Source organism: Camelus bactrianus, chromosome 34, assembly GCF_048773025.1.
Source record: "Camelus bactrianus isolate YW-2024 breed Bactrian camel chromosome 34, ASM4877302v1, whole genome shotgun sequence".
Classification (NCBI taxonomy): domain Eukaryota; kingdom Metazoa; phylum Chordata; class Mammalia; order Artiodactyla; family Camelidae; genus Camelus; species Camelus bactrianus.
The window spans coordinates 1,873,444-1,896,084 of NC_133572.1; the positions used below are offsets into that span (position 1 = coordinate 1,873,444).

A 22,641-nucleotide genomic window follows, 5' to 3' on the forward strand; every position below is an offset into this window, starting at 1 on the left:
AGTCTCAGCTCACAGTTGTGCCTGGGCAGAGGCACCTGGAGTGGGGAGAGAGCTGGGGGCAGCCCCAAGGACTCTCTCGCCTCATGAATGCTGTTTGTACCCAGGACAGACCTTTCCCAGGTAAGCTGGGACCACAGGTTGCAGCCTTGGGGCGGACAGGAACTGTGTGGCCTTTGTGGGGTACTGGCCCTGGAACTGCTTCCTCCTCTCTCCTCCCTGGTGTGCGGGCTGATGGGCACTTCCCACAGCCTCTGGGAGAGCCCCTGAAAGAGGGACGACGTCGGTGCCCTCCTTCCCACCCTCAGCATCAGAATGAAGACGTGCTATTTCACCCAATTCATCTCGGTCTGGAGTCCCGAGCTCAGGCTGCTAACCTTTCTCTTAGCAGCCTCTCCTGCACCTAAGGCGCGTCTACCTGAGGCCGAGTCCACCCAGCTCAAGGACTGGTTCTGACTCCACCCCATTCCTTTCCTTTCTGTAGAATGGAATGATTTCTAACTCGAAAAGTTTCTGCAGCTCCACTGAGTCCATCTTTATGTCTTGAGTTGTAAAGGCTGAAGCATCTGCGTCCTGGAAGGGGCTCAAAGAGCATCCCCCATGCCTGGAGGTAGAAAAGGCTTTTAAGTCACTCCCTCTCCTCTGGGTCCTGTTCTGAGTCCAGTCTCCTGGCGCCAGTGCCTTGGCCTATCACCATCTGCTGCCTCTGTGGTGGATTAGTCAGTTCTGGACTAACGTGTGTAGGCAGGATCCTTTAAGGACCTACTACAAGCTACTCCATCTTTCACAGTAGCACCTTCTCTTGGGCATGTGTTTAAGGAATACAAACTAATTTAATTTCAGTCTCTGCCTAGACCAAACATGACTGGGACGGTGTATTTGTATCTGTAAAGCAGCAACAGGGCACCTCCAGCTCAATCAGAAATGATTTTTAGATTGTCTGCTCTTTTACAATAAGCCACATCTCAGCTTCCCTCCACCGTTCACCAAACCATGCTGTGTCCACCAGCCTTTCTCAACTGAAACCAGCCTCCATGAATCTACTGCAAATGCTTCTCAGACAGGAACCACGTCAGCCCCTTCCTGAGTGAACCACAGCCCAGGGAAGGACGCCCCCCACAGCTGATGAAGGGTGGAGGGTGGTGTGGAGGGGCCCTGGCTTGTCTCTCTGAGGCCTGACACCTGCGGAAGCTGACATGAGCCCTGGGCCCTCAGCCCACCCCTCTTCCACCTTGAGGGGCCAAAGGAAAACACAAGAGCATTTTGTTTTCTGAGAAGATGCTGTGTTGAATGCTTTCCCCCCCACCCCACACATTTCCCTACAGAGTAGGGGGCCATGCCAGGCCCTCCCAGTTAAGGCAGACGGTGTGGAGGTAACAAACATCAAACACAAGGCACTGGCTGGGGCAGAGCGGGTCGGGGGCTGGGCAGGGGAGGGAAGAAGGGGAGGAATGAAGCCTTCCGGGGCGATGCCCAGGGATGGGAGTGGCCCCAGGAAGAGATCTGACATCGCAGCCAGCCAACGGCAGCCCTCTCTCCTCCCTACGGCCTCCCCTGCGCAGGGACCATGAGAAGCCACAGCCCGAGGGCAGGCATGGCATCCATGAGCCACGATCTATTAACTGAAAAGTCTGTGTCCTTCCTGATCCCGTAAGGAGGCAGGGAGTCTCGTCAACCTCCAGAAGGTTCTCGAGGGGCTTCACTCTCCCATATGCCAAATCTATGCTCTTGGTGAACGCAGGGCCCACCAGGTGACGTGCACCCTGTCACCGCATGGACCCCGGGCCCAGCCGCCTGGCCTCCTGGGCCCTGCTGCAGCCCCAGAAGCCCTTCGTCACAGCAGGGGCACGTGCTCCCCGCCCTCCACACACACTGGGGTTCAGGACGCCGAGTCCACACGCTGCCGGTGAGTCAGTGGCAGCCGAAGAAAAGCCGCCAGCCGCAAAGGCACCTGGGGTTATTAGTGCAAGACAGGTGTGTGAGCATCAGGTGACAGAAAGGGTGCCCAGACCACTAAGGCCAAGGGCTAGGTTCCCTGAAATGACTTCACTTTTCAGCCCCCCAGCCCTGCTCCCCTCCATGTGGGGGAGGTACCTCAGGGCAATACCCTCACATCCCCAAACCTTCCTTCCTGGTCCCTGTTTCCCAGTTCAGAGTGTGGTCCAGCCCCTTCTCTTCTTCCCCTCAGGGCAGGAGAGCTGGGCTGCGAGGACCCAAGCTTTCCTCCTCCCTTCCCATCCTCTCCTGCTGGGCCCCACCCTCGTCCCCTCCCCTCTGCTTGTCTGGTCCCTGAGGCTGGGCTCACTCGCAGTTCTGCTCCGCCTATTTGCCCAGCCCGGGGTCTGAGGAGCACCGCCCACCCCTGGGGCACAGGAAGGGCTGCCAGTTCTGTGCTTCTGGTCTGGGCGGTCGGGTTTAGCACTGCCCGGAGGGTGAGGTTAATGCCCTGATTGGTGGTTGGGGGGCTTCCTGGGAGAGGTGTGCGTGTCCTGGAGGCATGGGCCTGAGAACTACCCGATGCGGGGCCAGCTCTGGGGCTGTAAATCAGCTGCCCGGTCAGGGACTGGGGGACACCCCTGTACCAGGGAGCGGGTCTGAGGTATGCAAGGGGGACCCTCGCTAAATGCACAACTCCACTCCCTCACAGTCAATGCTGGGTCTGGACAGTTTTGGTTTCTGTTAAAAAAAAATAAAACACAGTAAAATATGTCCAATAGAAGAGTTTCTAGTCCATGGTCACTGCCCCAGAGGGGCACCGGGTGGATACTGGAATCCACCTCCCGGTTCAGGCTGGTGTTGACCAAGCAGGTCTCTGCTTCCTTGACCTGGTTCGGCCATCCTTCCCGGGAGCCGTCCCGTCTCTGTCCCATCTCCTGGCATCCTCCCAAGGTCCTCCCTTCGGAGGCCCAGGGGTGGAGGGGCCTTGGCCTTGCCCCACGGAGGACAGCTGCTGGTGCGGGGTGTCGGCTCGGAGGCCCCGTGGGCCCCCCGTGGCTCCGGCTCCCCTCGCTCTCTTCCTGCCGCAGTGAGTGGGTGCGGCCGGGCCACCGCGGTCCAGGGGCGGGGAGTGGTTGGTCCAGCGGGCCACCCGTCGGATCACGGCATCTTCATCTGGCGGCGGTTCCACATGCCTCTCTTGGAATGGAAGTGATGGAAGAAATTCCGGAGGGAGAGACGTTCCACTTCCAGGCCTGCTTGGAGGATTCTGAAGCGGAGGGAGCAAGATGAGCAGGAGAAGCACGCCCTCCCCCCCCCCCCCCCGCTGTCACCCTCCGGCCACTCCCCATGGGGCAGCGGAGGGGTGTGGGGCAGAGAGAGCCAACAGCCTGGGCTGGAGGCCCAGCTCCACTCTGTGGGGCACGCTTCCTTCCGGGCCTCTATCTCTAGAAAGGACGACAGTGAGATGGACACAGCGCAGGGAGGCGGGAGGGGCCAGGGATGGTCCCTGCTGCGACCTCCTCTTCCCGTCCACTTGCCCGCCCGCCAGGCAGCTTGGCCGGTCTCTCCTTCTCCTTCTACCACTGACCCTCTCCCCTGCCCCGACCTCTTCTCCTGGGCTTCTGGGGATCCAGGACCTCCTGAATACCCTGTTGTCCTTCAATGGTCCACACTGGCTGTTTTGCTGGACCCCAGATTCTCTCCTGACTCTTTTCTGGGTCTCTTACCCACCCGCCCAGCCTCAGCACCCCCCCCCCCCCGGCTGTGCGCTCCTGGCTGAGAGCATTACCACTCACACTGGCACAGCTCAGGGTCTGTGCTTTTACCCTGACGGTCTGCCAAGCACCCTCCACACCTGCCCAGCGACACGGGCAGAGGCAGCGCCACCCCTCCAATAGCTGCAGACTCTCAAAAGTCTCAGTGAGGGAAGTAACTTGACCCCCAGGAAGCGGCAGAGTCCAGTGTCAGACTAGGGGGCCTGGGCCTGGGTGATCGAGCCCTGCTTCAGCCCCCAGCTCCCCTGGAGAGGCCCCCAGGCATCTCAGGCGCCCTCCAACCGAGTCACCTGTCCAGCAGCTCCCAGTCCTCTCCGCCCCAGCGGTCTCTGAACTCCTTGGTGTTCATGCCCCCGATCCTGTCCAGGTCTGACTTGTAGATGCCGAGCAGCCCAAACCCGTTCACCTCCCAGTAGCCTGCGGACGGACAAGAAGCCCCAGAGGCACTGAGCCAGGGCCAGGAGGGCATGTCCGCATCCCCAGGGCCTCTTCTGAGAGACGGAGGACGGGGCTGGCCGAGGCTGAGAACGCTCACTGGAACAAGCCCCTCGCCGGTTGGCAGGGAGGCCCCCGTGAGCTAAGGCTCAGGGTCCAATAAAGGCAGCAGCCCCACCAGGGAGGGACCAAGGGCTGAGGACGGCCCACAGGAGGCTCTGACAGCAGCAGCCCGCAGGGCAGAGCCTGGCCCGTTCCCTCTCTAGGCTGGGGAAACCTCCTCCCAGCTCTGCGTCCTCACAGGGCAGTCTGGCACACAGTAAGTGCTTAATAAATATCTGATGAGTGAATGAAGGGGGAGGCGAGGCGGGAAGTGCTCCTCGCTGCTGCGCAGCTGGGGGCCTGGGGCCGTCTCTGCAGTCTGCCCAGGTGAGCGGAGGAGTGGAAGGGAGGGTGGGGAGGGGAGCTGCCCTTGCCGACATGGCTGTTTCCAGCTCTGGGGTTACGAGCCAAGGCAGGCTCACCCTCTGGCCACTGGGGAGTGGCCCCGCAGTGCAGCCTCATCACCATGGGGGCGAAGGCCATCTTGCCCTCCACACAGTGCTTCCGGATGGCGTCGATGACTCCGTCTGGGAAGTGGATGTGGAGGTCGCAGAGGAAGATGATGCTGTGTGGGTCCTGGGGACAGAGGTGGGAGGGTCAGCAGACCCTACAGCCTGGGGTGAGGGGCCAGGCCGCTCTTTGGGACCATCCTCAGGCTCTTTCCCATTCAGTAACTGAGAAACTTGCACGAAACAAACGGTCAGACTGACTCCACGGTTCTGGGCATCAGGGTGCAGTTCTCACAATCAGAGAGGGAGTTCTGACTCCTCCCCACTCTTCACGGACTCCGAGGACTCTGGACAAAAGTCCCACCGTCTTGTGCTGACTCCCACCCTAGCCCTGGCCCCCATGTCCTCGTCCCTTCCTCCCAAGGAGCCGGCCGTCTGAGCACCTCTCCACCCACCTTTAGTCGCGTCTCCCATGCCCCTCCCGGGCTGGTTACCTTCACCAGGTCCACGCCAGCCTGGAGTCCAGCCGAGCGCTCGAAGTTCCCACTTAGCTTCATGTACTGGTAGCTGCGGGGGGAGCAGAAAGGGGGGCTGAGCGCTGGGACCCGGCGGTGGCAGTCCCTGGAGGAAGCTGGCAGACAGACTAGACATGATGAGGGCTCCCGGGGTGGGACTACGGGCGGTGAGCCCTCTGGGAAAAGCCAGAGACTGGGAATCAGGGAACTGGTGGGACTTCCGACTCTGCCCTGGGCTCAGCAGCCCTGGGACTTCAGGAAGGAGGCGGCTCAGGCTGTGCCTCGCCGGGAACACCCTCACCTCCTCAGCTTGGACCTTTTCAGGGCCATCTTGACATCCATGTCCTCACTGCTGAAGTCGGTGATGATGACGCTGAAGTGGGGGTCGCCCGTGACTCGTAACAGCGTCTCCATGTCTCTGATGAATTGCTGTACCCAGCGTGCCTGGTTCTTCACTGCCCGGCGGGGCGGGTGGGGAGGAAAAAGCAGAGGTAACGCAAGAGGGGCACTTCCACTCCCGGTTCCTGCGCAGTCAGGAATCCCGTCAGACCCTTGCTTGGGGTAACGTAACCACAGGAAAGGCCAGCAGAGCAGTAGGGGATGGAGGGCAGAGGGTGAGCTCAGTTGCTGGGCCTCTCCACCCGCTCCCTGCTCACACGGCCTCCCAGGCAGGTAGGCCTTGGGCTGCGGCCCGTCACCAGCCCCACGTGGTCACCCTCCTGGGCTCTGACACTCAAACCCTCCAGCTGTGCGTCTCACCACGCCCTTCAGGCCCGTCCGACCCCGCGGTCACACTCCCGTCTGTGGCGGGCTCCACTCTCTTGTTATGGACACCGCCCTGCGGACCCCTCCCTGTCTCACGTCCCCAGGCCAGCTGTGGGGTGAACCCCAGTGCAGCAGCCCCCGCTGACCTTCACCCCCGCCCCCCAAACGCTTATCCAACAGGAAGGCGCTGGCCCTACGTCAGCACCGTCCCTGCTCTGGCACCTACTGCCCCACGAACCTCAGACCAATTACTTTTCTCCTGTAAGCCTCAGTTTCCCCAGCTGCAAAGTGGCCTCTCTCACAGGCTCTAATGAGATCAAATCAGGACGCAGAGACCCGGGTGCTCACGATCATGCGAGGCCCCTGCTCCATGGACGCCACCCGCCGTGGAGGCTCACCTGGCACGACGAAGTGGACCATGGCTCGGTGATTCCAGGAGAAGCCCTGGGGCCAGCACAGCTTGGGCTCTGGGGCGCGGACGCTCAGGATGCGCCTCCGGCTGCCCTGTGGGCTCCCAGCCAGGCCCTGCGGGTTCTGGGCCTCGGCCTCCTCCCCGCCGGCCGCCTCCACGCCCTGCCAGCCTCGCGTGGACACGAACTCAGAGAGCCGCACCCGGCGCTGGCCCCGCTCCAGCAGCTCCAGCTCCAGGAGGTAGCGGCCCCCACGCAGGTGGTCCTGGCGCTTCTCCACATTCACGATGCGCTGCAGCTGGTACCTCCTGTGGCAGAAAGGGTGGGGGCTGGGGTGACCCCGCCCCTCACGGCGGGCAGCATGGGTGGCAGAAGCCGGCAAGGCCGGCTGTCGGGAGACCTCGGTCTCCACCCCAGCGTCGCCGTGGGTGAGACGCCCACGTGATGCTTACCCGCTCCAGTGATCGCTGTTCTCCGTCTTTAAAAAGGTACCTACTGAGCTGGACAATGTCTAGTCTTTTAAAGCTCTAAGATCCTCAGTACATAAGGGGAACGAGGGAGTCGCAGTGAAGAGTTTCCGTCAGAGACTGGCCCTCAGTGCACGACTCCGTTCAGTCAACAGTGACTGAGACACAGCGGATCATCAGGGGACGCTGACTGGTTGGCACAACACCCCTGTTCACCCAGAAGCGCAAAGCGAAGCCACGGTGTGGCCCCACTTCGCACCCTTCGGGGGGGTGATGCCAAAAAAAGGGAAAATAACAGGATCTGAGGGAGATGTGGAGAAGCTGGGACCTTCCCACGCCTCTGATGGGAATGGAAAATGGTGCAGACGATTTTGGAAGAGAGATTGGCAGCTCAAAAATGTTAAACATAGGGGGAGGGTGCAGCTCAGTGGTAGTGGTAATTAAAAAAGTAAACCTAACTACCCCCCTCAAAAAAAACCTGAAAAAAATATGAAAAAAATGTTTTTTGATTGGAAAAAAGTGATGAAAACATTCTGGATTCAGATAGTGGTGTTGATTGCACAACGTTACAAATATACTTAGAAACCACTAAGAATTAAACGGTATGTGCATTTTATCTCCATCAAAAGACGTTGGCGGGTTGAATGGACCCATGAAGAAACAAGTGCTCAGCCTTGCCTCCTGCCCGAGCCCTTCCATCCTGCGGCCGGGTCTGTGTGTCGTTCCAGCCTCAGTGAGGCCTGCTCTGTCTCTATGCTAGCTCCTCCGCGGGGAGGGGACCGCCTCTGTGCAGCCTTCCCGTGCTCAGCACGTGTCCTGGGCCAGCCCTGGCCCCGGAGGACACCGTCTCCCCAGGCGCCCGTGGCCGGGGCCCCTGCAGCGCCCCTGCCCTCCCCGCCCGGCCCAGGAGAGCCCTTTACCTTACCCCCGGCTCCTCTGGTTGAGCTTCTTCAGGAAGACCCGCACGACCTCGAGAGCCTCCTGCTCTGGAAGCAGCAGGTTGCCAGACGTGTTACAGTTCAGGTCGATCCAGTCGGTCCGCAGGGCTTGGAGGTCAAGGTTGCGGGCACTGAAGGTCTGGTCCCAGTTCACCACCGGGTCAAACATGGACAGGTACTCCAACACCTCACTCACCTCCTCCTCCTCCTCCTCCTCCCCCTCCTCGTCCTCTCCCTCCACCTGTCCTTCCTGGCCTGCAGTGGTGACCTCCTCCTCCTTCCCCGGCCGACCCCTCCCAGGGCCCGGAGGCTCCATCCTGTCTCCCCTTCTCTGCTCTGCGATGTACGACTCGACCTGATTCAGCCACTGGGACTGTGCCAGCGTCCTCCTGGGGCTGTCCCCGGTGGGCCTGGGCCTCTTCACTTGAGGTGGGGGCCCTGCTGGGTGCCCCGGGGGCCCCTTGTCAGGACGACGGGGATCCTGGCGGGGCTGGGGGCTGGGTTTCCTCGCTCTCTTCTCCGCCGGTTGGGCCGGCCTGTCGCTGGTCCTCGCTGGGAAGCGGGCTGTGGAGTTCCGCCTGGAAGAGGAGGCTGGTGGAGAGTCCCGAGGCTGAGCCAGGACTCTCCGCAGGCTTCGGAGGCTGCGGTTGGTGGCGGCTGGCCCGGGGGCGGTGGGCGGCCCTTGTTTCCCCTCTGGTGTCCTGTCCTGGTCCTCGGGGGCAGGGGTGTCCTCTGCCGCTTCTCCATACTGGGACTCTTCCAGGAGCCCTTCCTCGAAAGCTGCTGCTGGTAACAACCGTGCCTCGCGTCAGTGTTTTCCACCTCTCCCCAACAAGGCACACAGACGGCTGCTGACCATGCAGGTGAGATGCTGGGGGTCCCATACCGGGCCTGCATTGGGCTTTGTCACTGACTGGCTGTGTGACCCAGGGCGAGTGACTCGACCTCAGCTAAGCCCAGGTCTCCGCTGGCATAAAGGGAACAGCAGCCCATCTTCCGCAGGGCTGTTGTGAAGACCGAGAAGCACGGAAAGTGCTGGCAGGAGCCTGGCTCCGGCAGGGACTCAACAGACGGCCCCAGCCAGGCCCTAAGCCTGCAAGGAGAGAGGCCACGGGAAGACTGCTTCTCAGGGCAGCCCTTCCCCCAGGGTGTGCCGGGCAGCGAGGCCCTCTAGCAGCCCAGTAACGTCCTCCGGGGCCCTAATCTCCCCCTGCTGACCAGCAGGCTGTGAGAAACAGTCCATATGTGCCTTGAAAAGGAACGGATGCGGGGAGAGGGGCTGTTCCCCACTCCCTTGGGCTTGTGGGGACAGGGCTGTGGGGTTTGGATTCTAAGCTCCTTGGGGGCAGGACTAGGGGGGCATGGTCTAGACTTTCCCTAGAAACACCGTCATCCTGCAGCCTGGCCTGGACACTCAGCTGTCACTCTGTACCTGGCTGCTCCGGCCCCTGCTTCTCTGGCTGGTCAATCTTGATGTAGTCCTGGAAGCCGAACCTGTAGGAGGGATGGGACGAGACTGGCATCCGAGCCCTGCAGGCCACGTGGGAGGCTCTGGAGCCACGCCCAGCTGGGAGGGCAGGGAGGAGGCCGCGTGTGCGTGTGCGTATGAATCACCCAGAAGAGCCAAGGCCCCTGGTGGCCCCTGCAGTCCGGGCAGCTCTCGGGGCTCCTGCAGGGCCTCCGTCAGGCCGTCCTCCTGCCCCACGTGGTGCTGCTCACCTGTCCGGGTAATAGGTATTCTCCTGGTAGAAGCACTTGTTCTGGGTCTCCATGTGGCTCAGACGGGTGTAGTCGTTGGGGTAGACAAAGGACAGGTGAACCTGGGGGTGGAAAAATAGGGGGTGGGGAGAGCAGGGCTGCTGCGGATCCAGGGCCACTCTCTACGCCTCCTCCCGGGGGCCCTGGACCCCGCAGACCCCTGAGTCAAGCCCCGAGTGCACACACACGTCCTTCCTCTCCTGGCCTGGCTCATTCTCCGCAGCTGCACCCCTCCTCTCCTGCCTGCACCTTCCCCTCTCCTGCCACAGGCCACAGCCCCAGGACAACCCCTGTTACTCCTGCACTGCTTTTTGCCCCCTTCAGACAGAACACCACCACCAAAACCTTCCCAATCCTGCCCGCCCACTCCGACCCACGGCTGACTCCTGGCCTCTCTCCCACCTCCCATGCTGCCCGCAGCTCCCGCTCTCATCCCTGGACTGGGTGCACGGTGTCACTCTGCCTCCCGTTTCCACATGGGCTCCAGGTTCTCTAAAGCTAGCCCTTCCACAGGTCACTTCCCCAGCACCTTGTCCATAAGTTTAAGAAACACTGCAGCTGATCGTCTGGTAGGACTGACCCAGGCGGGACAGGGCCGTGGGGCCCTCGGGGCAGGTGGCAGGAGGCCTCAGGCCAGCCCACCTCGCAGCAGCGCTGGGCAGGGCTGGTGTGGGACTTGCTACCGTGGGGCACGCTCAGGCTTTGCAGGGCAGTCCATCTGGGCCGAGGCACCGTAAAAGGCCAGTTCTCCCAGCCTAGGGACCCATGAGGCCATCCCACCGGCTGGTGTGTGGCATGGGGACCCCCTCAGCAACCCCCCAGCCACAGGCAGCAAGCCCTCCCTCACTCCAGCCCCCACTGCCCGGCCTGAGACTTACAAACCGGAGTCCCTGGTAGCGCTGCAGAGGGATCCCATCCACCAGGTAGCTAGGTTTGTAGGGACAGTCCGGCAGGACGTGGCGGACATGAGACTTGGGGATGAGAGTCTCTGGGGACAGAAGGGAAGCAGGATGAGGCGGGAGTGGGAGCCCGAAGGTTCACAGCCACGAAGGCTCCGGCGGAGGGGCAAGGGCTGGAGTCTGCTGCCCCTGAATCGCACATCTTCCTGGTCACTCGTGACGGCTGTGTCCACGAGCAGCAGCTGAGGCCACAAACCGAGATGGAGCCACTCTTGGGGGTGGGGGTGGGATTCAGGGCACAGTGTGGCGCTGGGGTCGCCGCAGGGCCAGCCTCAAAACAGGTTTAGGAGCTTCCGGGCCACAAAGCCTCACCCGAGTGCAGGGCCACTAACTGAACTTCCTTCCAGTTGCCGGGCTGGAGGGGGACAGGACACTCTGTCATCTTGTAAGATGGAAACACTCCCAAGAGTTTCAGGCTCCAGCGCCTTAGTGGGGACAGAATCCTCTCACTGGGTGACAAGAGCAGGAACCCAGTAAGAGCCGTGACGTCTGTGACTGCAGAGGGACGCACTGGGCACGTGTGGGCTCTAGTTCTATTTCTGCAATGGTTTGTACAATTGCAAAGTTGCGCATCTATATTTGTGAACTTTTCTGTCCACGTTTACAGTTATACACGTAAGAGAAAAGAGTCTCCGACTTGGGGATGTCGTGGGAGAACAAGCGTCCTGAGTCGCCCCCTGGCGTCCCTGGACCAGGCAGCGCCTCCCCCAGCAGAAGGGCAGGCACCCGGCGGGGCCCTACCTCGGTAGAGGGTGTCCCGAGGGTCAGGCCGCAGCATGTCGACGGTGGGCTGCTCCTCGCCAGGCACAGTGGCTGGGGAGCCTGCATGGCTGGCGGCTGTCTGCGGGATGTGGCCCACCTCGTCCATCCTTAGGACTGTCTCGTCTGGGCAGGGAGGACAGGACAGAGGGCAGCCGTGACTCCCAGAGCAAACCTAGCTCACGAGCAGTTCCCTGCCTCCTTGAGGAGCCAGGAAGGGGCCGAGTCAAGGCTCCTGTACGCCCTCCCCTGCCACAGTTGGGATGTGCTTGTATATGAAAAATGTCACCTGTCGTATCAATAAACAAAGGATGCTGCAGCTCTCAGCCACTGCAGCCACCCTCAGTGGTGCCCCCAAGGGGACTCAGGATGGGACAGCACAGGGCACTGGCCCTCGACAGCTGAGGTGCACATCAAAGGGATGATTTCAACAAGCCCAGACTCTTGCATCCTGTACGTAGAAAAGCGCTGAATTCATTAACTTGAGATGTCTGGTTTTCTCTACTTAACAGTCATCTTTTGATGTTCTGACTCCCTGGTCTTTGCTGCAAAAACTCCTATACATTCTGGCTCCTCCCTGACCTCTTTGGAGCGGTCCTTTAGAGCAATCTCAGAAGCCCCCTCCCCAGCTCGAGTCCTCAGAAAGCCCACCGAACAAAACATAGCTCTCAGCTTTCAGGTTGTGCATTTACTGTCGACGTGCTGGCTCCCTCTTGTCCCGGCCCCGCTCCCACAACTTGTGGCTTCAGCTCTTTATCTCCCTTGGTCCCCCTCCACCAGCCCCACGACTAGCACACACACCCCAATTTTGTGTGAGGTGGAAAAAGACACCTCAAACTGCTTTTCTGCTACCTGCTGGGAGTCTGCCATGAGAAGCGTGCCTCACTCATGTAACAAGCACGCGTAGAGCACTTCCTGAACAATGAGCCAGGTGCCGTTCCCAGCATCTTACCAGCATCAGCCCGTTTAATCCTCATAAGCACCGTGGCTTAGACACCATTGTCATCATTCCTATTTTACAGACAAGGGACTTGGGCAGAGGGAAGCTGAGTCGCGTGCCTGAGATCACAACCTAGATGGCAAAGCTGAGTTTGAGGCCGTCTCAGCGTCTCGGGCAGACACGCGCACGCCCACGGGGGCAGGGCGCCCCTCCCGGCAGCGCTCCCCACCCGCTCCGGCAGCCTCACCTCCAAGCCCACCACCCCTGCGCGTGTCTCATCTCACCAGCCCTGGGGCCAGCTGCTGGTCTTCGCCCTGACTCCTGGGCCCATCCCTCTTGGCCCCAGATGGAGCTGGCCTTCTCCGCCTGAGGCCAGTGACTCCTGGTCTCCTACCCGATTTGCTGCGGGCTTTTCCCTTGGCTCACACACAATCTATGCGTTCCAACTCTCCCTTCTTGTCGCACCAGCCGGGCAGCCCACAACTAGCCCTTCCGCCCTGACCCTGCAGCCTCCTGCTTTGGTCACCAGCCGCTCCCCCAACCCACCTTGCCCCTTCCTCCCTGCCACCCTCTCCTGTGAGCCCAGACCCCCTAACCGTGTCCATCCTGTGCTCCACACACACACCCACTTCCCACGTCTCCCGTCCCCTCCAAGCTCGCCGTCCCTTCCTCCCACACCTGGGCCCACACGGCCCACCTGCCAGTGGCGATTTCTCAGTGGGGCCTCAGACGGGGGTCTCGCTTAGAAAATCACAAGCGATGAGAAGGATCACCGGAGGGTTCACTGACTGCCGAAGGAGAGCAGGTGAGGACAGTTTCTCTCCTCTGGCCACGGCTATGTAAGAACCACGGCACCTCATTGCAAAATAGGGGCCTGGCCTCCCGCAGAGGTTTCTCCTCTGGAGTGAGCCTCCTGGTCTCGGGAGTCCCTTGAAATGGTGCATAGGACACTGCGTGCGGGCGGACGGGGCATTTCTCCGAGGCCAGGGCTGGGAGAGTTTCCAGCAGGTTCTCATGGGGTCACTGGCCCCGAGAGCTAAGGCCCTCTGATCCTGATATCCTTTAGGCCTTGCTCCTTGTTCCGGACCCCCCCCCCATCCCGGGACCAGCTCCCCAGTGGGCTGAGCCCCGCAGGCTTGCCCCTTGCCTGTCCGCAGTCCCCAAGATGGGGCAGGACACTCACTTGTGAAGAGGGACAGGGACGTGGAGTCGATAATGGTGAACTTGGCTCCGGGGTAATTCCGCCGCCACTGGATGAGGAGAGAGGGGGTGGTGGCGGGTTGGGGGTGGCTGGGTTTTGAACAGGGTTTGGGGGGCGGGGGGGGCAGGCGGGGGGGTGGCCAGAGGTCGGGTAGAGGGTCTCACCGCGACTTCCACATGGTCAGTGCCCTCGCTGTTCTGCTTGTGCAGCACCTCGAAGTAGTACCTGCGGGCGGCCGACAGGCTGCGGGAGAGCAGGGGCGAGGCTGCCTTCATTACCGGGGCCCCACTCCCAGCACCACGCACTCTCGCCCCCCTCCCCCTGCCTGCGTCCTGGGCACCTGCCATCTGGTGTCCCGTCAGAATCCCCATTCACCACTCACTGACAGGGCAGCCCCAGTTTTCCCTTCCGTGGGATGGGGATAGTACCAGTACTAACTTCCCGGGATACTCCGGAGAGTCACGTGAAATAACGGTCACTAACCCTTGGAGAGCCGTTCCTCTGCATAGGCTCTGTTCCACGGGCTTTATACACACAGGCTCACTTAATTCCTGTCTTATTACCATCAACTTCAATACCGCGACCATCAAGCCAAGATGGTCTCACAAGTGTGTGTGTGTGTGTGTGTGTGTGTGTGTGTGCGCGCGCGCGTGTGTGCGTGCAGGCCAGCAGGTGGCGCTCTGAGGCCGGGCTAGTTACCCATTCCAGCCCCTGCGGCCTCCCCTCCAGCCCAACAAGGGATCCCTGCCATGCAGGGCTCTCTGCAGCACAGGCAGAGCAGCGGGGGTCCGGGCTGCGCAGTGGAGGACCTCTCCAGGGATGGAGGAAGCAGGCAGGCCAGGATGGGGAGGAGGGGGACCTATTCTGTTTTCCAGTCCTAAGTGTCGCTGAATAGCTGTGTGGCCCTCATGGAGTCACAGCCCTCTCTGGGCTCCAGTTTCCTCACCTGTGAAGTGAGGACGGATGGGCCAGGTGGTGTCTACTCAAAGACTCCGTTTACCAGAACCCACGGGGCCCTCTGTGATAAGGGGGTGGGTGGCAGGGGTGCCGGGGCCCTGGCTCTGAGCTGGTCTCAGCTCTCGAGGGAGGCTGGGGTCACGCTGCTCCCTCCTTACCTCACTGGCTTGGAAATTTGGCTCCGAAATTTCCCGAACTCTCCAGGGGCAGTCCACTCTTTTCCAGTCTAGAGGTGTGGGGGAGGGGGAAGAGAAAGGAAGAGAAAAAGATAAAACACGGAGGGCGGGAGGCGGTGAGTGAGGAGACAAGGGCAGCCCCCTCCCTCGAAGGGCCCTCGGCACCAGGCCACGGACCAGGGCACCCAAGGCGGGCGTGGCCAGTCACGAGTCCTCCGGGGTCTGCTCCCGCCCACACCCTGTCCGTCCCTCTGCCACCCTGGGGGAGAATGTGCTTCTCACCCCTCTTCCCCAGCTGTCACGCAGAGATGCTAATGGTAACGAGGGTGACCTGACGGAGGCAGGTGCCTCTTGGACAACCTGGCTCCTGGGGCGGTGGGAGGGCCGGGGGCTGTACCTTGCCCACACTGGCCAGCAGCTGCAGGCCTGAGACCCGGTCGTCACGGCTCAGCCAGAACTCGGCGTTGTCATCAGCGGCGATGGCAAACTGGATCTCCCCTGGGCAAGGGGGCGTTTCCCGGTGAGAGCAGGAAGGGCTTTCACCCAGGGGCTGTCACGTCTCAGGGACTGACTTTCCTTCAGGGGCTTGGTGCTGTGACTTCCCTCTTTGCAGAGTGGGGGTCTCTACGCCCTGGAGACGGAGACTCACGGGGAGAGACAAGCTAGCTCCAGACTCTGCAGATCAGGGCACAGAGGCCTCCCCACGTCCGAACTCTCCTCTCTCCCGATGAGTTAACAGGGCCCCGTCAGCCCAGTGCAGACCTATTTCTCAGCTCAGGTATGGTCTCTGGGCACCATAAGAACTCTGGGGCAGGAAGGAGAGGGGAGGGACATGGGGGCTGGCCTCACCGTCAGTGAAGGGGTGCAGATAGCCAAAGATGCGGAGGCCATAATTGGTCCACTTGGGGGACACGGCCAGCTTCCTCAGGGTTGTGCGGATCTGTGGCAGGAAAGGAGACGGAAACTGTTACAGAAGGAAGAGGAAACTGAAGAGCCTAGCCCGCTCAGGGCTGCTGGGAAGACGAGGAGGGGGTGAGCTGGGTGCAGCATAGTGAAGTGAGTGCAGGTGAGACTTCCACTCCCACTCGCTTCTTTGTCCAGGTGACCTTGTACAGTGCACAGCCGGCACAACTGTACGTAGTGGCCCCAGGTAAACCGTGTTGTGAGCCAACAAGATGGCAGGGAAATCGAAGGAATCCCTGGGAAGGGAACAAGGGAGTTTTGTGGGCAGAGGGAGAGGGTCCGTGGGATAAAGGAAAGAAAATGAACCAGAGAAAAGGCAAGGGAAGAGGAGGAAGACAGAAGTTAGGGGGAGCAGAGACGGGAGGCGGCGTGCACTCACGTGGGGGTACAGCGGGAAGTGCAGGTTCCTCCGCAGCTGCTGGATGGAGCTGCCGCACCAGTCTTCAAACACATGCAGGTTGACGCGGCCTCGGAACTGCAGGGCCAGGGAAGCAAGCGTGGGTGCGAGTGTGAGCACCCCGCCCCGGCCCTGCGGTGCCGAGGCTCGACGAGCCCGGTGGGGACAGAGCCCCAGCCCAAGCTCCTCTTGCTGGCGAAGGTCACGGCCCACGTCAGCCCCATTCCCATCCTTGGCGCCCACAGCTGCTTTTGGGAACTTCATCCCCGTGGCCCGGCCTTGAGGCCTGGGTCTGTTCTTCTGGCCTTACTCGCGTTCACATGTACACACATACACACACGCACCCACACACACTCCCGGCCATTTCGGTGCAGGAAGGGGGCTGGTCCGCACCCCCCGGGCAAGGGGGAGTGACAGCCATGACCTAGCAGCGGGGGTGACAGAGGGATGGAAGGAGGCGCCTGGCTGGGGTTTCAGCTGCACCCGATCTCCCCTCCCCTAACGCCTAACAAGGGCGAGCAGCACAGGTGTCCACCTGTGGTGGTCGCCCCACCAGCTCCCTGCAGCTGGGAGAGCTAAAGGAGGCTGGGGGCCCATGGCAGAAGGGCCCTGATGGCTGTCCGAGGAGCCCAGAGCCTTTCGCTGCCCAAGCCTCTCCTGGGATGACCACCAGGTACCTGTGGCTTCAGGGCAGCCCTGGGCAGGTCCCTCCCTCCCCTCCCGGCTGTGGTGCTGGTGAGCAGAGGCCCCCCTTGGAGGAAGGGCAGGGAGTGGGAGAGGGGAGGGAAGCTCAGGGTACTGCCCCGAACTGTCCTGACCAAGAGGTTCAGATTACTGCACCTCAGCTCTCCCCCACCCCTCCCTGGAGCTTAACCTTCAGGAGGTGGGAGGTGGGCCTCCATCCGGCTGCACAGATAGGCCCTGCCTGTCCCGCTCTGGGGCCCCCCAGATAGCAAAGTCTGAGCCTCCCTAGGAAGACGGGAGGAAGGGACACTCAGGCTGGAAGCCTGGATAGAAGGTCTTCAGCAAGAGGTCTGGAGGGAGGGAGGTGGGGAGAGGAGAAGGTGCTGGGAGAGCTCCCCGACAGGAATGCCCAGGTGAGACGGGCAGGGTGCCCCGGCCCCAAACGGAGAGCCTGTCACCCCTGTCCCTTCAGCAACATGGCACTTCCTGGGCACACCGGCCTGTGGGGACTTGGGTCACAGCCATCATTCCCTGGAATATGAGTGGGGGCTGGGTCTGTGGTGGGCAGCCTAAGGCTTCTTGGAAGGAAAGAATGGGGACATTGTGCCACTTCTGGGGAAATTCCTTAAGTCCCATTTACAAGACTCAGTTGTCTCCTCCACACGGCCTCCCCACTGCCGCTTCCTGGGAGACCTTCAGGTCCCTAGCAAACTGCGGGGGTGGGGGGACATGCCTCCAGAAGTCGGCTGTGTTCAGCCAGGAGGCCAGAGGCCCCAGGGGCTTGGGCAGGGGAAGGGGGGAAGGGGTCAGAAGCCCAGCCCAGGCGGTGAGTACGGCCCTTCCGCCGCCCCTCGCTGCTGCTCAGTCAGATTCACGCTCGCGGGACCACGTGAGCTCCACCCAGCAGGACCAAGAGGTCACCGGGTCCTGTGCAGTTTCTAGCCCTCAAGCGACTCTTGATTCCTTGCACACACCTGCCCTCTGTGGGGGATCCCCTGGGAATCCAGTGGGTCCCAGCTCCCTGAAGACAAGAGGTGGCTCTGGATTTTGAGGAAAGGGGCAGAGCCCATCTGCTAAAATCCTAATGGAAGAAACTATCCCCACTTGAATAGATGGTTCTCGGTGAACCGAGAAGCCACTTCCATCTCCCCTGGTGACCAGCATGTGTGTGACGACGGCTCAGGGCTCTGGAAAAAAGGGAGTCTGATCCGCACAGAAACTCGGACACAGATGTTCACAGTGGCATTACTCCCAAGAGCCAAAAAGCAGAAACAACCCAAATACCCATCTACTGAGGACAAGAAACTGCAATCCAAACACAGAGTGGAATATTATTCAGCAGGAAAAAAGGAACGATGCTCTGATACACATGCAGGTGCAAAAGGCCACAGAGGGTACGATTCCCTTTATCTGAAGTGTCCAGAGCAGGCAGGGCTAGAGACACAGAGGTCAGTGATCACCCAGGGCTGGGGGCTGCAGGTAGTGAGGGTGACAGCTAACAGGTCAGGGGTTTCTCTTTGTGACAATGAAAATGTACTGAAGGTGTACAAACATGTACTAATAGTGATGGATGCACAGCTCTACGAATCTATTAAAAGCCATCGAGTTGTATACTCTAAATGGGTGGATTATATGGTATATGAACTATATCTCAATAAAACCGTTAGGAAATTCTGGGGGGAGTGCCCTGCGTGGTAGACAGTGTTTGGGCAGTGGTGTGTACTGACTGGGAAGTGAATGGACAGGCACTGAGGTTTGTTAATTAGTGGGAGTTGCTAATCAGTGTCTTGTGATTTGGGCTGACAGGGACTAGCGTTTGAAGGCGGTGGTGACCCCATGAAGTCCAGCCCGCCAGCCGTCCTCCACTCACGGTCTGACACACACAGCAGAATGCCTGGGCCTGACCTGTGGCCTCCAAGGCCCGGAGCTGCCGGCCAAAGGCTGGGGCAGGGAGACGTTCAGGAAGAGGCCATTAGCTTTCTCATATCCCGTCCACGCTCACCCTCGGGGCAGCTGCACCAGCCATGCCACCTTGGGGGTGAGCGAGTTAACCCCTCCCTGAGCCATCTTCCGGAACGGGGCCCTGACAGCACAACCTGACAGCCCCTGACAGCTGGCAGATGCTGGATAAGTGATATATGTCATTAACCTGAGCATTTCCTGCTGAAACCGCATGTCAAAGGGCAGGAGAGGGGAACAGAGAGGTCCCCACGATGGGCGGGAGGAGGTGGTACCACCGCGCAGCTGGTGCCTGCATGTGGGTTACTTAAGCTCTCAGAGTCTTATCACCCTTGTTGTTAAAAGAAGATTGGATCTTCAGTGATGCTCTGAAGATCCATGGAGACCGTAATGAGGACATTGTGAGCTACTTTTAATATTAAGGGAACAAAGTCTGTGGATACTGGGCATTTGCCGCCAAAAGTCTAAACACACTTACCAAAAGAGCAACTATTTCTTTAAAAAGTTAATCCTATTTTAACCATTATTTGCTGTTTGGGTTCACTGTTTTCATTTCATATATGTATTTATCCTTGATTGGCCAAAAAAAGTGGAGAAATGAGTGATTAATAAATGCAGGATATTACATAGTTATAACCTTTCAAAATAATTGGTTCATTAAGAAAAACGATCCAAACTGTCCTCAAAGGAAAGAAGGCTGGATCACTGTGGGAGGGTGTAGCTCAGAGGTAGAGCACATGCTTAGCACACACGAGGTCCTGGGTTCAATCTCCAGTATCTCCATTAAAAATTAAAATAAATAAAATTCACAAACCTAATTACCTCCCCTTCCAAAAAGGAAATCAGCATTATTTAAAAAAAAAAAAAAAAGAAGGCTGGATCACTGGACCGATGGTTTTGAAATCACCTGCTTTTCGAAATGCTGTCTGCAGGTGGGGTGGGGCCTAATTACCTGATGGTGTCACTCTGTACGGGTGTGCAGTGTGATCCACCCTCTCTCAGGGGTTACGCAGAGACAATTTCACAAGGCGGGTAACCTAACATGACATTTCGCACGAGACTGCCTCCTTCACTCCTGCCCCGCAGCAAACGGGTGGGTTGGAAATAAAATTGCCCAGGCTGAAGAGATCAGTGTGACAGGTGTGGACGAAGACCGTGGGCTGGCCAGCACCACCCGGCCAAGAGAGGCTTGGACAAGTTGTATGATATGAAACCCAAAGTTAGAGTTTTCGCCCCCAGAGCACCATGCTGCTATGGAGTCTCGGTGCAAGCACTCACTCGAGGTAATCTTGTGCGTGTTAATTCACCTCCCCAGCCACAGTATCTTCACTAAAAGAAAAAGAATCGGTCAAATCCTATGTAAATAAAAGGTATTGTGACGGTTATGACAATGTTTATTCACATGTCTAACCGCTTCTTATAAAAATTGTCTAAAGCAGAGCTTCCTCGTATATGTTCCTTAGAACCCTGGTTTCATAGAGTGTTAACAGATGTTTCACAGGAAAAAAGGCAGTTCAGGAAGCAAACAGTTTGGGGCACGCTGAGCTAAACCAAGCCAAACGGATTACCGCAGAATCCAGAACCTTCCGTGTGTACTTCCAAGGAGTGAATGGCCATAGATTTTAAACCTTGCTTAACAATGGACTCCTTTCTGCCTGGAATATCTGACAGGACTGAACGGTCCGAGAAAGGCGGTTTGGGAAACTGAACTTTATGACTGGGGATTGGCATGGACATGAAAGTCCTGCAGCTTTCTTGAGCTTTGCTTTTCTCACCCATAAAATGAGGGCACTGTGCTTTCCTGCAGGCTCGTGAAGTGGGTTTGAGACGGTGCAGAACGCCTGGCACACAGTAGGCCCGCAGCAAACATTGACTCTTCCCTAAACGAAGAAAATCCAGCAAGCCTCGAACCCTTTCCTTTTTTTTCTTTAACTTGGGTGAAAAAATACTTTTTAAATATTTATTTGTTATCGTATTACTTTACTATCTGGGGAGGGGTAACTAGGTTAATTTATTTTTAGAGGCGGGGTTAGGGGTTGAACCCAGGACTTGTGCATGCTAAGCACGTGCTCTACCACTTGAGCTATAGCCTCCCCCTAAATTTTTAATAATAAATGCCAGAAGGAGATTTTCTGTGGTCGCTGGAACTACCTGTACACACTACTTCCTAACCCTTCAAAGAGCTGCCTCACCTCGGAGAGCCAGGGGACCGGCTTATTCCACGTCAGGTAGCTGCTGCTACCGCTCCCGCCTCGCGCAGACTCTTGGTCCTGGAGGAATAGCAGAGAACGAACTTGGTAGGAGCGTCAGGGTGACAATAGGACTGGGGCTCCGTGAAAGTCCCTGTGGGTCAGGAGTCAGCCCTGCCATGTCAACTTAAGGGACACTCCCATTTTCTTCTTTTTTTTTTAATTGACGTATAGTCGGTTTACAATGTTGTGTTAATTTCTGGTGTGCAGCGTGGTGATTCAATTATACATTCCTTTGCACATCCTTCTTCATTATAGGTTATTATAGGATATTGACTATAGTTCTCTGTGCTGTACAGCAGGACCTTGTTGTTGATATATTTTACGTACAGTAGTTTGCATCTGCCAATCCCAAACTCCCAATTTATCCCTGCCTCGTCCCTTCCCCCACCACAGGAACAGTAAGTTTGTTTTCTAGGTCTGTGAGTCCCTTTTTGTTTTGTAAATAAGCTCATTTGTATCATTTTTTAAGATTCCACATGTAAATGTTGTCATATGGTATTTGTCTTTCTCTGTCCGACTTCACTTAATATGATAATCTCTAGGTCTGTCCATGTTGTTGCAAATGGCATTATTTTATTCTTTTTTATCACTGAGTAATACTCCACTGTGTGTGTGTGTGTGTGTGTGTGTGTGTGTGTGTGTGTGTGTGTTTTATATATATATACACATACCGCAACTTCTTTATCCAGCCATCTGCTGGTGGACATTTAGGTTGCTTCCATGTCTTAGCTACTGTAAACAGTTCTGCTGTGAACATTGGGGAGGCTGTGTCTTTTCAAATTGTTAGAGTTTCTCCAGATATATGCCCAGGATTGGGATTGCTGGATCATACGGTAGCTCTATTGAGCATCCTTTCATGTGCCTCTTGGCCATCTTTGGAGAAATGTCTATTTAAGTCTTTTGCTCATTTTTTGATTGGGTTGTTTGGTTTTTGTTATCGAGTTATATCAGCTGTTTGCATATTCTGGAAATTAAGCCCTTGTCAGTCATATTATTTGCAAATATTTCCTCCAGGTCCACAGGTTGTCTTAGGGGCACCCCCATTTCTGATTCACACTATATCCCTCAGGAATATACCTCCTCACAGTTTCATCAATGCATACTCCTGAGATTCTTCTGCTTTCCTGAATTTTCTCAGTCTTCTCATATGGAAATTCTTTTCTAATTAGAACAGGCTCTCCTGAGGGCAGGGACCTTGCCTCCTTCTTCCTCTACATCCCCTCAAGGCTCTGCCCAGATTTGCCCCAACAATTGGGAGCCCCTTGGGGACACCCCAACTCTTCTCTTCGAGCAGGTCCACAGGTTCAGTTTGGTTCCTGGTCCAGCCTCAGGGATCCGGGTCTGTTCTTGGCTCAGAGGCTCAACCTTAGGGCTGCCAACTGAATTGGACCTCACACTCCCTAATCCCCACCCAGGGCTGCTCCTGCCCTGCTTGGGACCATTAACCCAAGAAACTACAAGGAAAACGCCCCACTAAATCTGTCTCCCAGCTACCTGCCGGGAGAGGTGTCTACGCACCACATCATCTCTGACTCTTGGCAGCAAGCACCTGGGGTTGTCCCTCAAGTACCAGCCTAGTCCTCATGCCAGCAAGGGACAAGACGTTGGCCCTGCCTCCAGCCCTCTGCTGCTTTTGGGGATGGGGACCACGTGCCTGGAGTGGATCAGAGAGGGGCATCTTGAGCTACGTGACAAAGGCTTTGAGGAGGGCAGGATGGACATCTCTCCCCAAGAAACCGGGAGAGCCGGTGATGCCAGACTGCCCTCTAGGGGCTCTTTGTGCCCTGCGTCTCCCACCAGGACAGTGGAAGGTGTCCTTAAGGCTCCAAGGACAGGGCCAGCGAG

At 58.2% G+C, this 22,641-nt stretch overlaps 1 protein-coding gene across 5 annotated transcripts in view; it reads right to left on the reverse strand.

The window, feature by feature from the left end:
- Positions 1-2,648: 2,648 nt before the first annotated feature.
- The window catches only part of B4GALNT3 (beta-1,4-N-acetyl-galactosaminyltransferase 3), a 79,096-nt gene continuing 59,103 nt past the window's right edge, over positions 2,649-22,641 (reverse strand). For 2 of the 5 annotated variants that reach the window (XM_074357837.1, XM_074357839.1), the window contains exons 3-20: positions 20,737-20,814; positions 15,884-15,979; positions 15,391-15,481; positions 14,939-15,039; positions 14,524-14,591; positions 13,573-13,651; positions 13,391-13,457; positions 11,250-11,393; positions 10,428-10,537; positions 9,511-9,611; positions 9,224-9,285; positions 7,779-8,577; positions 6,375-6,694; positions 5,513-5,666; positions 5,191-5,263; positions 4,670-4,823; positions 4,001-4,127; positions 2,649-3,202 (exon numbers count right to left, since the gene is read on the reverse strand). In XM_074357837.1, the coding sequence (XP_074213938.1) occupies positions 3,094-3,202; positions 4,001-4,127; positions 4,670-4,823; positions 5,191-5,263; positions 5,513-5,666; positions 6,375-6,694; positions 7,779-8,577; positions 9,224-9,285; positions 9,511-9,611; positions 10,428-10,537; positions 11,250-11,393; positions 13,391-13,457; positions 13,573-13,651; positions 14,524-14,591; positions 14,939-15,039; positions 15,391-15,481; positions 15,884-15,979; positions 20,737-20,814 (2,733 nt within the window). In that variant the 3' untranslated portion in view covers positions 2,649-3,093. The remainder of the gene's footprint in view (positions 3,203-4,000; positions 4,128-4,669; positions 4,824-5,190; positions 5,264-5,512; positions 5,667-6,374; positions 6,695-7,778; positions 8,578-9,223; positions 9,286-9,510; positions 9,612-10,427; positions 10,538-11,249; positions 11,394-13,390; positions 13,458-13,572; positions 13,652-14,523; positions 14,592-14,938; positions 15,040-15,390; positions 15,482-15,883; positions 15,980-20,736; positions 20,815-22,641) is intronic. The other 3 variants (XM_074357840.1, XM_074357841.1, XM_074357838.1) reach the window with 2 other exon arrangements.